This window comes from Macaca nemestrina, chromosome 8, assembly GCF_043159975.1.
Source record: "Macaca nemestrina isolate mMacNem1 chromosome 8, mMacNem.hap1, whole genome shotgun sequence".
Taxonomy (NCBI): domain Eukaryota; kingdom Metazoa; phylum Chordata; class Mammalia; order Primates; family Cercopithecidae; genus Macaca; species Macaca nemestrina.
This window is the reverse complement of record NC_092132.1, coordinates 111,832,955-111,846,738: the sequence shown is the minus strand read 5'-3', so window position 1 is coordinate 111,846,738 and position 13,784 is coordinate 111,832,955. Positions and strand designations below refer to the sequence as shown.

The 13,784-nt window shown below is 48.8% G+C and overlaps 1 protein-coding gene across 3 annotated transcripts in view; it reads left to right on the top strand.

Annotated features, from left to right (window-relative positions):
* LOC105476621 (cholinergic receptor nicotinic beta 3 subunit) overlaps positions 1-3,081 on the top strand; it is a 42,137-nt gene extending 39,056 nt beyond the window's left edge. For all 3 annotated transcript variants that reach the window (XM_071068310.1, XM_071068311.1, XM_024791173.2), the window contains one exon: positions 135-3,081. In XM_071068310.1, coding sequence (XP_070924411.1) covers positions 135-269 — 135 coding nt within the window. In that variant the 3' untranslated portion in view covers positions 270-3,081. The remainder of the gene's footprint in view (positions 1-134) is intronic.
* The last annotated feature ends 10,703 nt before the right edge of the window (positions 3,082-13,784 follow it).

Here is a 13,784-nt window from a genome sequence, read left to right as displayed (position 1 = left end):
TGGGACATTAGATGCATTTTGAAAACTTAAGTAAATGCTATAAATCTGAATGTTACTCTTTTCAAATCCCTTGAGATGAATTCAGAACAGTTGCTCAGTGTCTTGAGTGAAAGGCATCTTTTTCTCTTTTGCAGGTAGTACAAGACTGGAAATTTGTAGCTCAAGTTCTTGACCGAATCTTCCTGTGGCTCTTTCTGATAGTGTCAGTTACAGGCTCGGTTCTGATTTTTACCCCTGCTTTGAAGATGTGGCTACATAGTTACCATTAGGCATTTAAAAGACGTAAAGACTAGATTACATCTTAGACCTGACATCTGGCTATTGCACAGACAGAATCCAAATGCACGTGCTTGTTCTATGAACCCTGATTGCGTTGTCTTCGTGGAAATGGAACATCTCCTCACAGGGGAAACTCTGGTAAATGTGCTCATTTGTGGTTGCCATGAGAGTGAACTGCTTTTAAAGAAAGTGACACCTCCTCAGGCCCCTGCCTTGGTTTCCCTGAACATTCAGGGAGGGATAATAGGTCCAGGCTTGAGCTCATAGCCAGAGTGCACAAAAAGCTGTTGCTACTTGGTGGAGGAACACCTCCTAGAACCAGCAGGCCTCGGTGGGGAGAGGGGGAATCCACCTGGAGTTTAAGGAGGTCTCCACATTGAACTATGTGTGGACAGAGACTGGATCTCCCACCCAGCACTGACCTCCTTGGTAGTTTTGTCTGAGTTGCAAACTGGGGCTGTGTTGTGCTTCTGTAGCAATGGGCCAGGCAAATCTCAAGAAGGGTTTGGGGATTACACTGGCAGGGCAGCTGGCACTACACATTTAACAATAATACAGATTCCAAGATGCCTGGCCTACCAAGGCGGATGTTATTCCTGGTTTATTCCCAGCACGATAAGGCTTTCAGATGGTGAAACTGGAGCCCACTGTGAGCTGTGACTTGCTTTAAGGTCATGCATACCAAAATAACTCACAAAAGAAACAACCCTTTGCTACCAGAAGTGAATTCATTAATATCCATTATCTTTTCCTAGTAAACTAGGGTACAGAGCATTCTCTGATAATGGTTTTTGATGTCACCTCGTCTACTCGGATCCATACCAACACTATCCCCTAGGCTCCCCCTTCTGTTTCCCTGTCTCCTGGCATCTGGGTGGGCTTCACCCCCACCCACCATCATTCCTCCTCTAAGACTCTGAGGGCAGTCTGCTCAGGTTCTTCTTGCCCTCCAAAATTGCTGCTGCCGCCAAATCCTTCCTGAATTTTAGCTTAAAGCAATTTTTCTCTCTGCCCAGTTACAAATCCAAATCCCTTTCTGGAGTACTTTTAGGCATGGCTCTTGCAAGCAGTTTGCAATCTAGGCTGGGTAGAGTGGCTCACACCTGTAATCCTAGCATTTTGGGAGGTCAAACCAGGAGGATTGCTTGAGGTCGGGAGTTTGAGACCAGCCTTCTCTCTACAGCAAGACCCTATCTTTACAAAAAATTTTAAAAATTAAAATTTTAACAATTTTAAATGGTGATGTGTGCCTATAATCTCAGTTACTCAGGAGGCTGAAATGGCAGGATCACTTGAACCCAGTAGCTGGAGACTGCAGTGGGCCGTGATTGCTCCACTGCACTCCAGCCTGGGCAACAGAGCAAGACGCAGTCTCTTAAAGAAAATCTAAATGGCCGGGTGTGGTGGCTCACGCCTGTAATCCCAACACTTTGGGAGGCTGAGGTAGGTGGATCACAAGGTCAGGAGATCAAGACCATCCTGGCTAACATGGTGAAACCCCACCTCTACTAAAAATACAAAAAATTAGCCAGGTGTGGTGGCCTATGCCTGTAGTCCCAGTCACTTGGGAGGCTGAGGCAGGAGAATCACTTGAACCCGGGAGGCAGAGCTAGCAGTGAGCTGAGATCATGCCACTGCACTCCAGCCTGGGCAACAGAGCAAAACTCCATTAAAAACAAGAAAAAAAATCTAAGCATGAAAAAACCTTCACATATTTTTACTACTGATGTATTTTGTCTTATTAATGCCATTTAGTTTGTGTTTTCTGTATAACATTTTCTTGTTCCTTCACCTTTTTCCCTCTTTTTCAGCCTTGGCCGAGTTTGTAGTTTGCCCATTCCTTCTTTGCATTTAATAGCTTGAAAATTACGTGTCCACTTCTGTTAATTTATTAATAAACATTCAACTTTTAAAATCCATGTTGAGAATTAGTGTTTGTGGCTGCCACTTTCTACACAAAATAATTTCTTTAGGACTCTCATTTCCCCTCACCTTCATTTCACTTTTATCCCCTTCTACATTTTCTTTAAATCATAAATTTTAGTTCAGTATGATTAATTTTTATATTATGTATTCCTTTCCCTAAGAACTATGTATTGACCACACGTTTTGTCCACAACCACGTGGCAAACAATTTCATTTCTTTGTTCATCACTGTTTTTCATCTTAAGCACTCCTCTTTTTCAGCTTCATTTCTTCCATTATTCAGAAGAACATGTCTTCAAGTAATTTTTTCAGGAAGTATTTGAGTGTGGTAACCTTCCTGAACCCTTGCTTTTCTGAAATTGTAATTGATTTTGCCTTCACTGTCAGGCCTCTGAGCCCAAGCTAAGCCATTATATTCCCTGTGACCTGCTCCTATACATCCAGATGGCCTGAAGCAACTGAAGATCTGCAAAAGAAGTGAAAAGAGCCTTAACTGATGACATTTCACCGTTGTGATTTGTTTCTGCCCCGCCCTAACTGATCAATGTACTTTGTAATCTCCCCTATCCTTAAGAAGTTTCTTTGTAATCTCCCCCACCCTTAAGAAGGTTCTTTGTAATTCTCCCCACCCTTGAGAATGTACTTCATGAGATCCACCCCCTGCCCTCAAAACATTGCTCCTAACTCCACCCGGTATCCCAAAACCTAAAGAACTAATTATAATCCCACTACCCTTTGCTGACTCCTTTTTCGGACTCAACCCGCCTGCACCCAAGTGAAATAAACAGCTTTGTTGCTCACATAAAGCCTGTTGGTGGACTCTCTTCACACGGATGCGCGTGACATTTGGTGCCAAAGACCCAGGACAGGAGGACTTCTTTGGGAGACCAGTCCCCTGTCCTCGCCCTCACTCCATGAGGAGATCCACCTACAACCTCGGGTCCTCAGACCAACCAGCCCAAGGAACATCTCACCAATTTCAAATCGGGTAAGCAGTCTTTTCACTCTCTTCTCCAGCCTCTCTTCCTACCCTTCAATCTCCCTGTCCTTCCAACTAAGCAGTCTTTTCACTCTCTTCTCCAGCCTCTCTTGCTACCCTTCAATCTCCCTGTCCTTCCAACTCTAGTTCTTTTTCCTCTCTAGTAGAGACAAAGGAGACATGTTTCATCCATGGACCCAAAACTCCAGCACCGGTCACGGACTCGGGGAGACAGTCTTCCCTTGTGTTTAATCACTGCGGGGATGCCTGCCTGATTATTCACCCACATTTCACTGGTGTCTGATCACCGCGGGGATGCCTGCCTTGGTCATTCACCTACATTCCCTTGGTGGCAAGTCAATTGCGGGACGCCTGCATTGGCTGCTCACCCACCCTCTTCTCTGCGTCTCTACCTTTCTCTTTTTTTTTTTTTTTTTTTTTTTTGAGACGGAGTCTCGCTCTGTCGCCCAGGCTGGAGTGCAGTGGCCGGATCTCAGCTCACTGCAAGCTCTGCCTCCCGGGTTCACGCCATTCTCCTGCCTCAGCCTCCCGAGTAGCTGGGACTACAGGCGCCCGCCACCTCGCCCGGCTAGTTTTTTGTATTTTTTTAGTAGAGACGGGGTTTCACCGTGTTAGCCAGGATGGTCTCGATCTCCTGACCTCGTGATCCGCCCGTCTCGGCCTCCCAAAGTGCTGGGATTACAGGCTTGAGCCACCGCGCCCGGCTACCTTTCTCTTTAAACTTACCTCCTTCACTATGGGCAAACTTCCACCCTCCATTCCTCCTTCTTCTCCCTTAGCCAGTGTTCTCAAGAACTTAAAAACCTTCAACTTTCTCCTGACCTAAAATGTAAGTGTCTTATTTTCTTCTGCAACACCGCTTGGTCCCAATGCAAACTCGACAATCGTACTAAACAGCCAGAAAATGACACTTTTGATTCCTCCTTTTACAAGACCTGGATGATTTTTGTTGAAAAATGGGCAAATGGGTCTGAGGTGCCTGACATCCAGGCATTCTTTTACACATTTGTCCCTCCCTAGTCTCTGCTCCCAATGCAACTCGTCCCAAATCTTTCTTCTTTCTCTCCTGTCTGTTCCTTCAGTCTCCACCCCAAGCTCTGAGTCCTTTGAATCCTCTTTTTCTAGGGACTCATCCTTTTCTGTGGACTCATCTGACCTCTCGCCTCCTCCCCAGGCTGCTCCTCACCAGGCCGAGCCAGGTCCCAATTCTTCCTCAGCCTCCGCTCCCCTACCCTACAATCCTTCTATTACCTCCCCTCCTCGCACCCGGTCTGGCTTACAGTTTCGTTCGGTGACTAGCCCTCCCCCACCCGCCCAACAATTTCCTCTTAAAGAGGTCGCTGGAACTGAAGGCAAAGCCAAGGTTAATGCTCCTTTTTCTTTATCCAACCTCTCCCAAATCAGTTAGCGTTTAGGCTCTTTTCCATCAAATATAAAAACCCAACCCAGTTCATGGCCCATTTGGCAACAACCCTTAGACGTTTACCACCCTAGACCCAGAAAGGCCAGAAGGCCGTCTTATTCTCAATATGCATTTTATTACCCGATCTGCTGCCGACATTAAATAAAGCTCCAAAAATTAGATTCCAGCCCTCCAACCCCACAACAGGACCTAATTAACCTTGCCTTCAAGGTGTGCAGTAATAGATTAGAGGCAGCCAAGTAGCAACGTATTTCTGAGTTGCAACTACTTGCATCCACTGTGAGAGAAACCCCAGCCACATCTCCAGCACACAAGAACCTCAAAACGTCGAACCACAGTGGCCAGGCATTCCTCCTGGACTGTCTCCCCCAGGATCTTGCTTCAAGTGCCAGAAATCTGGCCACTGGGTCAAGGAATGCCCACAGCCCGGGATTCCTCCTAAGCCATGTCCCATCTGTGTGGGACCCCACTGGAAATTGGACTGTCCAACTCACCCGGCAGCCATTCCTAGAGTCCCTGGAACTCTGGCCCAAGGCTCTCTGACGGACTCCTTTCCAGATCTGTTATGCCCAGACTGTTTGTTCCCCAAAGAAGACCACCAGAGTCCAGAGTCAAAGCCAAGCGGCAAGGATCTTTACTACAAGTTCGAACTTGGTCCCTCCTATACACAGTATACAAGAGGGCCCTGAACAATGCGAGCGTTTGCTTTTTATAGCCCGAAAGTTGTAGGGGAACAAAGAAATTCTTTTGGCTCCTGCGCTTTCAGTAACCTTGAACGGCTGTCCCCTTATCGGAGACTTTCCAGGTGGTGTTTATACTGGGCTCAGGGAGTTTGAGAGATATATGGTGGTGGGATGGGAGGATGGGATGTGTTTGTGCTAGGCTCAGGGAGTTTTGAGCCCGGGGCTGAGGAATGTGCCCAGCTCCTTTCATTCCCCCCTTCTCTTCAGGTATCTTTAGAGCCAATCTTGGGTCTTATAAGTCTGATTCTGTTTTAGCGTTTACAGGTTGGTATTGGGCTCTGAGGACCATGAATTGTACAGTGTTAAATCTTTCCTTAACAAATTGTAAAATTCTGTTAACAACACAAGGTCCTACGGTAAGCAGAAATAGTAGACTTAGCAGGGGTCCAAGGAAGGGGGCTAACAGAGAAAACATAGAGGAATTTTACCATTGGTCTGCAGCTGAAGCAAACTGCCGTGTTTTTATTTCAGTGCTTAACTTGCATAACTGTTGGACCCGGTCTTCTACAAGTCCTGATTCATTTATGTAGAAACAACAGTCTTCTTTTAGAAATATACATGTACCACCTTTTTCTGCAGTGAGTAGGTCTAGGGCTCTCCGGTTTTGCAAGGTTACTTGAGCTAGGGACGTGAGCTGCCGCTGAAGGGAGGCAAGGGACTCAGCCGACTCCTCTATAGTAACGGCAAATTGTTGGTACAACTTGTTACTTTCTATGAGGGTGTGACCTAGGGCTCCCCTCGCTAGTCCGGCCGCAATGAAGGATGCGGTGAGGGAGATTCCTGCAATGAGGGGGAGAAATATGGCTCGTGCAGGTCTTGGTCTAGGGTCTGGGTGAATAACAGCACTAGTCCAGTTACTGGTATACCCTAGGAACTCGCCAGCAGTTAGTTGAGTCAACCGGGGAACTAATGTGACAGGGAGACACAGTAGGTTATTAACAGAAGGACTAGGTAGGTTCTTAGATAAGGTTCTATTACACCAGAAGAATATGCCTGATGGAGCCCTTAAGGTGATATTAGGGGGCGTTGCAGTGATGCTGCAGAGGCTGGAATTGGTTCCTGAGAAACAGTAGGGAAACTTCTCCTGACTGGGGTTTAGATATAGGGGCACGTTCAGGATAGGAGCATACGAGAGGTTTCGGAGGTTGTTAGCTTGGGCAAAGGTAGAGGATCCCTATGGCAGAGGGACAGTGGTTAGCGGTGGACGCCCTAGAGTGGCGCACAGAAAGCAGCCAGACAGGCTATGAAGTCCTGTAAGGTTAGCAAGTTCTAGTCCTTCTTGTAATAACTTTAACCAGGAGAAAGGACGTAAGTCTTGTGTTAGTCTGTTTTCCTGTCGTTGGATATTCCCATGGACCAGGGGCAGTACTTGCACTAGGCCTCGCCACAGATAGAGGTGACTGCTAGGCCATGTGGAGGAGGGGGAGTAGTATACAGCCCCATGTTGAGGTGTGGTCCAGCGGGAGTTCCAGGGGTCTCTAACTATTCATGTATATGAAAAGTCTCTATCCCGTCTATGATGGAAGGGCCATTTAGGGTCTAACTGTTTTCTCTCTCCTCAATAATGGGGTCTATGGATGTTACAATAGTTATAAGGGCAGCCGGCATTTTGGTGCCACCAATAGTGTTTACAATTGTATTTAGTCTGATCAAACTCAAAGCATATTATTGGTGTCATAGGTTTGGCTATTTGAAAACCAGTAAAATTTAGTAGAATTGGGCTGTTGTACCCTGAGGAAGGGCAATCAGCACTGGCCAATAATTTTCCGGGCTTATGAGGTTGCCTAGGGTGGGTTCGGTTTTCATAAAGCCAGAATCTCCAGACAAAGGGATTATGAGCTGGTTTTGTGATTTCCCAGCGGCCACTAGGGCGACTAACGTTAGGGTTAGACTACCTAACTGCATGTTTGCAGTGAGCTATGCTGCCGGCGCAGGGTGAGTTTTAAGGGGTTGTTTCTAGCTCTGTCCACAGTCCACGCATCCGGTGCTTCAGCCGCCGCCGTGATTGGTCCCAGAAGATTGGAGGTTGGGTCCACTGGCTTGACGTGGGTGTAGTGGATCTACCATGCGATGCCTTCTACCTTCAGGGCGGTGGGTGTGGTTAGGAGTACCTGGAGTGGTCCTTTCCACCTGGGTTCTAGGGTCTCTTGTCGGTGTCGCTTGACTAGGACCCAGTCTCCCGGCTGGTACGGATGGGGTGTCGGCGGGGGACCGGTCTCATATAGTTCCTTCAGCTTGGGCCAGATTTCTTGATGAATTTTCTGCAAGGCTTGTAGGGAAAATAAGAGTTCAGAGACATTTTCTGTTTCGGACTTGAGCAGATCATCTTTTAGGCCGGGAACTAAGGGTGGGGGTCTGCCATACATAATTTTATAAGGAGTAAGGCCCAGTCTGTAAGGGGTATTACGGGCCCGGAACAGAGCGTAGGGGAGAAGGACCACCCAATTAGCGCCAGTCTCCATAGTCAATTTAGTTAAGGTCTCTTTTAAGGTCCGATTCATTCTCTCTACCTGTCCTGAACTCTGGGGCCTGTAAGCGCAATGTAGTTTCTAATTTGCCCCAAGGATGGAAGCCAAATCTTGACTTACCTTAGCGACGAAGGCCGGCCTATTATCTGACCTTATCTGGACGGGGAAGCCATACCTGGGGAGGATATCTTCCAGGATTTTCTTTGCTACAACCTGAGCTACACCTTTCTTGGTGGGGAATGCTTCAGTCCACCCTGAAAAAGTATCTACAAAGACAAGTAAGTACCGATACCCGTATTTTCCTGGCTTTAGCTCAGTAAAATCTACTTTCCAGTAGATACCGGGCCTGGTTCCCCTGAGCCTTGTTCCTGTTGCAGCCTGGGATTGGGGGTAGGCGTTGTTAAGCTGGCAGACTTTGCAACTTGTAACGATGTTGCTGGCCATCTCGGCTGTATGTCTGAATTTGAGCTTAGAGCGTCTGATCAGGTCTATCATCCGCCGAGCACCCAGGTGGGTGGTTCGGTGGATGTGTTCTAACACTTGTTGTCCTAATTTTTTGGTAGGATAGTTTGGTCATTAGTATCAGTCCACCACCTATTCTGGATCTGTTTCAGGGGAAGCTTGTCAATCCACTGGAGATCTTGTTCTGAATAATCAGGGAAATATGGCAAGTCCCGGGGGCCCGGGTCAGGGAGCTGGAGTGCAAGGAGTTGGCTGGGAGCCTTCGCTACCTTTCTTGCAGTTTGGTCCGCCAGAAAGTTGCCTTGAGCAGTTGGAGTAGTTAGTTTTTGATGCCCTGGGCAATGCACAATGGCCAACTTTTCTGGCCTCCATAGGGCTGTTAGCAGGGCTAGGATTTCTTGCTTGTTTTTTATCTTTTTTTCTTTAGCCGTCAGTAACCCCCGCTCCCTGTAAATGGCCCTATGTATATGCGCTGTTGCAAAAGCATATCGGCTGTCTGTATATACCGTCAGCTTTTTCCCCGCCCCTAAGGTGAGAGCTTGGGTGAGCACTATCAATTCGGCCTTCTGGGCCGATGTCCCTGGGGGCAGGGGTTCCGCCCAGATTACCTTAGTCTCTGAAGTCACTGCCGCTCCAGCATACCTCTGGCCCTGATGCATGAAGCTGCTCCTATCAGTGAACCAGACGAGGTCGGCGTCAGGAAGTGGGCGATCCTGCAGGTCTTCTCGAACTCCGTGCACCTGAGCTAGTATCTCGGTGCAGTCGTGGAGTGGGGCGTCCAGGTCCGGGTTGGGCAGCAGCGAGGCAGGGTTTAAGGTCGTTGGGGGCAGGAAAGTTATCCCAGGTCTTCATGGAGGGCCTTATCGAACAGGGTAGGATAGTTTTTGAATCCTTGCGGCAGTCTGGTCCATGTCAGTTGGCCACTTATGCCTTTATCAGGGTCATTCCACCCGAAGGCGAAGAGCTTTTGGCTCTGAGGGGCTAAAGGCAAACTGAAGAAAGCATCTTTTAAATCTAAAACAGTGTACCATTGATGTTTAGGGTTTAGGGTACTCAGGAGGGTATATGGGTTAGGCACAGTTGGATGTATGTCCACAACCTTCTTATTGATTTTTTTTAAGTCTTGTACAGGTCTGTGTTTTCCACTATTAGGTTTTTGTACCGGCAACAATGGAGTATTCCAGGGTGAGTGACATGAGCGGAGGACCCCTTGGTCAAGGAGCCGGCGGATATGCGGGGCAATTCCTTTCTTGGCCTCTAGGGGCATCAGGTATTGGCGTACCCGCACAGGGTCTGCCCCAGGTTTAAGTTCAATAAATAAAGCAGGACGGTGTTTTGCTAGTCCTAAGCCCCCCGTTTCCGCCCAAGCTTCTGGATATTGCTGGAGCCAGGTTGCTATGTCCTGGTCAGGGGCCGTTTGCTCCTGGTGGAGCCGGTACTCATCTTCTAGGGTTATAGTTAGGACGGATACGGGTTGATTGTGGGAGTTGATCACGATGGGCCCCTCAGGGAGGAAATGGATCTGTGCTCCCATTTTAGTTAGCAGGTCTCTCCCTAATAGGGGACAGGGGCTCTCAGTGATAACCAGGAAAGAATGGGTTACATTCTTGGCTCCGAGGTTTACTGTTCTTTGTGTTGTCTATGGGTATTTTTTTAACTCCTGTGGCCCCTTGTACCCACGAGGACCTGGAGGATAATTTTCCATTAGTTTTAATTAAGACTGAGTGCTGTGCTCCTGTATTGACCAAGAACTGGACCGGGGACCCCTCCACTTGCAAAGTTACCCTAGATTCGGGGAGGGGATCCGAACCCCGTCTTCCCTAGTCTTTATCTTGAGTGACTAGTACGGGTGTAGACCTAGGGGGTCCCTGTCCTCGTTGTTTCTTTTTGGGGCAGTCTCTTACCTAGTGGCCAGCCTCCTTGCAGTAGGCACATTGGTCTTTTTTCAGATTATTATGCCTGGGGGGCCGCCTGGGTTGGGTGTACTCTGGCTGTAGATGCTTTTTCTGTACTACTGCTGCCAAGACCTTGGTCATTTTTTTCAGTGGCCTTAAATTGCCTTTCTTCTGGAGTATCTCTGTTATTGTAAACCCGCTGGGCTATCTGAAGGAGGTTCTGAATCCGCTTTCCTTCCAAGTCTTTTAATTTCTGGAGTTTTCTTTTAATATCTGGGGCTGCCTGATTTATGAATGACATTACTACAGCTGCCTGACTTCCTGGAGCCTCTGGATCTATGGGGGTGTACTGTCTAAAAGCTTCCATTAATTTTTCTAAGTAGGTGGCTGGGCTCTCTGTCTTTTCTTGCAGAATAGAATATACTTTAGCCAAATTACTGGGCTTGCGAGCAGCTGCCCGGAGACCTGCCATTAGAGTCTGGCGATAAAGGCGTAGCCGTCCCCTACCTTCTGCCGTGTTGTAGTCCCATGCCGGCCTGGTCAGAGGAAAGGTCGCGTTTATGAGGTCGGGGTTGGCAGTCAGTTGACCGTCGTCCCCCGGGACCAGCTTTCTAGCTTCTACCTGTATTTTCTCTCGCTCCTCCGTGGTAAACAAGATTCGGAGGAGCTGCTGACAATCGTCTCAAGTGGGCTGGTGGGTGAACATGACACTATCCAGTAAAGCCAGTAGATCTTTGGGGTTGTCTGAAAACCGAGCACTCTGAGTTTTCCAGTTATACAGATTACTGGTGGAGAATGGCCAGTACTGGAGCCTGGGGATTCCTGTGTCATCTGGGGGTCCTATTTCCCGGAGGGGTAAAGCCACCGTGGAGTCAGGCGGCTGGGGGGGGGCTAGTCCGCGAAGTATGCCTTTGCGTCCGCCCCGCCGGCCCCTCAAAGTTACTTTCCCTTTCAGCAGGCCCGTGAGTGCCGGCTGCCTCCCCTCCGCCTGCTCTCTCCTGCTCTTTCATTCGCGCGCGCTCTCTTTCTCTCTGTCATCCCGTGTCCTTTCTCCTTCACACTCAGTCTCTTTTTCTTTCTGTCTCTCTCTCTGACTCTCCACGTCTGCCGTTTCATCCCCTTTCTCTTTCCGATTTCCCTTCTCACTTTCTCCCTCTCCCGTCTCTTATGGTCTCTCTCTCACTCATTCTCTTCCTCTCCCCAGTCTCACTTTCTGTGTCTCTTTTTGTAAAGGAATGTGGGTTAGAATCCCTGTAAAGGAAATCTGCGCCGGAAGCCGGGAGCCCGGGGACCGGGGACGCAGGCGCAGCGCCGGAAGCCGGGAGCCCGGGGACCGGGGCCGCAGGCACGGCGCCGAAAGCCGGGAGCCCGGGGACCGGGGCCGCGAGCACGGCGCCGGAAGCGCGCGCCGGAAGCCGGGAGCCCGGGGACCGGGCTGGAAGCGCGCGCCGGAGGGCCGGGGTCAGATTCAGACCGCAAGCGCGCACCCGGGGACCGGGGTCAGATTCAGACCGCAAGCGCGCACCCGGGGACCGGGGTCAGATTCAGACCGCAAGCGCGCACCCAGGGACCGGGGTCAGATTCATCTGTTGCCCGGATCGCGAACACGCTCCCGGCAACTCAGATCGCAATTTAAATCAGAAGAGAGCCAGGGGACGTCTCCCACCGGTCTCCACTGGCCGTCCTATAGCGCGTCCGCCAGGACTGTGCCAGCCTCAGTTTCAGACCTCGCGAGTCACAGATTCAGATTCAGAACAGACACACAGACACAGACAGACACAGACAGACAAACGGAGACGAGCCAGCTCACCTATCAGTAGATCGATCTCTGCAGATCCGTTGACCAGGGGTCTGGTGGGCTTGGGGAATCCCGGACGAGCCCCCAGATGTTATGCCCAGACTGTTTGTTCCCCAAAGAAGACCACCAGAGTCCAGAGTCAAAGCCAAGCGGCAAGGATCTTTACTACAAGTTCGAACTTGGTCCCTCCTATACACAGTATACAAGAGGGCCCTGAACAATGTGAGCGTTTGCTTTTTATAGCCCGAAAGTTGTAGGGGAACAAAGAAATTCTTTTGGCTCCTGCGCTTTCAGTAACCTTGAACGGCTGTCCCCTTATCGGAGACTTTCCAGGTGGTGTTTATACTGGGCTCAGGGAGTTTGAGAGATATATGGTGGTGGGATGGGAGGATGGGATGTGTTTGTGCTAGGCTCAGGGAGTTTTGAGCCCGGGGCTGAGGAATGTGCCCAGCTCCTTTCAGATCTTCTCAGTTTAGCGGCTAAAGACTGATGCTGCCCGATCGACTCAGAAGCCTCCTGGACCATCATGGACACTTTGGTAACTTACAGTGGAGGGTAAGTCCATCCCCTTCTTAATCAATGTGGAGGCTACCCGCTCCGCATTACTTTCTTTTCAAGGGCCTGTTTCCTTTACCTCCACAACCGTTGTGAGTATTGATGGCCAGGCTGCTAAACCTCTTAAAACTCCCCAACTCTGGTGCCAACTTGGACAACATTCTTTAATGCACTCTTTTTTAGTTATCTCCACTGCCCAGTTCCCTTGTTAGGTTGAGACATTTTAACTAAATTATCTGCTTCCCTGACTCTTCCTGGGCTAACGTCACACCTCATTGCCGCCTTTTCCCCCAGTTCAAAGCCTCCTTCACATCCTCTCTTTGTATCTCCCCACCTTAATCCACAAGCATAGGACACCTCTACCTCCCTCCTTGGTGATGGATGATGCATCCCTTACCATCCCATTAAAACCTAATCACCCTTACCCCACTCAACACCAATATCCCATCCCACAGCATGCTTTAAAAGGATTAAAGCCTGTTATCACTTGCCTGTTACAGCATGGCTTTTTAAAATCTATAAACTCTCCCTACAATTCCCCCATTTTACCTGTCCAAAAACTGGACAAGCCTTGCAGGTTAGTTCAGGATCTGCGCTTTATCAACCAAATCATCTTGCCTCTCCACCCCGTGGTGCCAACCCATATACTCTCCTATACTCAGTACCTCCCTCCACAACCCGGTATTCTGTTCTGGATCTCAAACATGTTTTCTTTACTATTTCTTTGCACCCTTCATCCCAGCCTCTTTTCGCTGTCACTTGTACTGACCCTGACACCCATTAGGCTCAGCAAATTACCTGGGCTGTACTGCCACAAGTCTTTGCGGACAGCCCCATTACTTCAGTCAAGCCCAAATTTCTTCCTTATCTGTTACCTATCTCGGCATAATTCTTCATGAAAACACACATGCTCTCCCTGCTGATCGTGTCCAGCTAATCTCCCAAACCCCAACTGCTTCTACAAAACAACAATTCCTTTCCTTCCTCCTGACTAAACCATTATGTAAACTCACAAAAGTAAATCTAGCTGACTCCACAGATCCTAAATCCTTTCCCCACTCCTCTTTCCATTCCTTGAAGACAGCTTTAGAGACTGCTCCCACACTAGCTCTCCTTGACTCATCCCAACCCTTTTCATTACACACAGCCAAAGTGCAGGGCTGTGCAGTACCCTGATGAAGTTCTATTCTTTACTTTTATACTCACTCTTATTCTCATTCCCATTCTTATGCCAC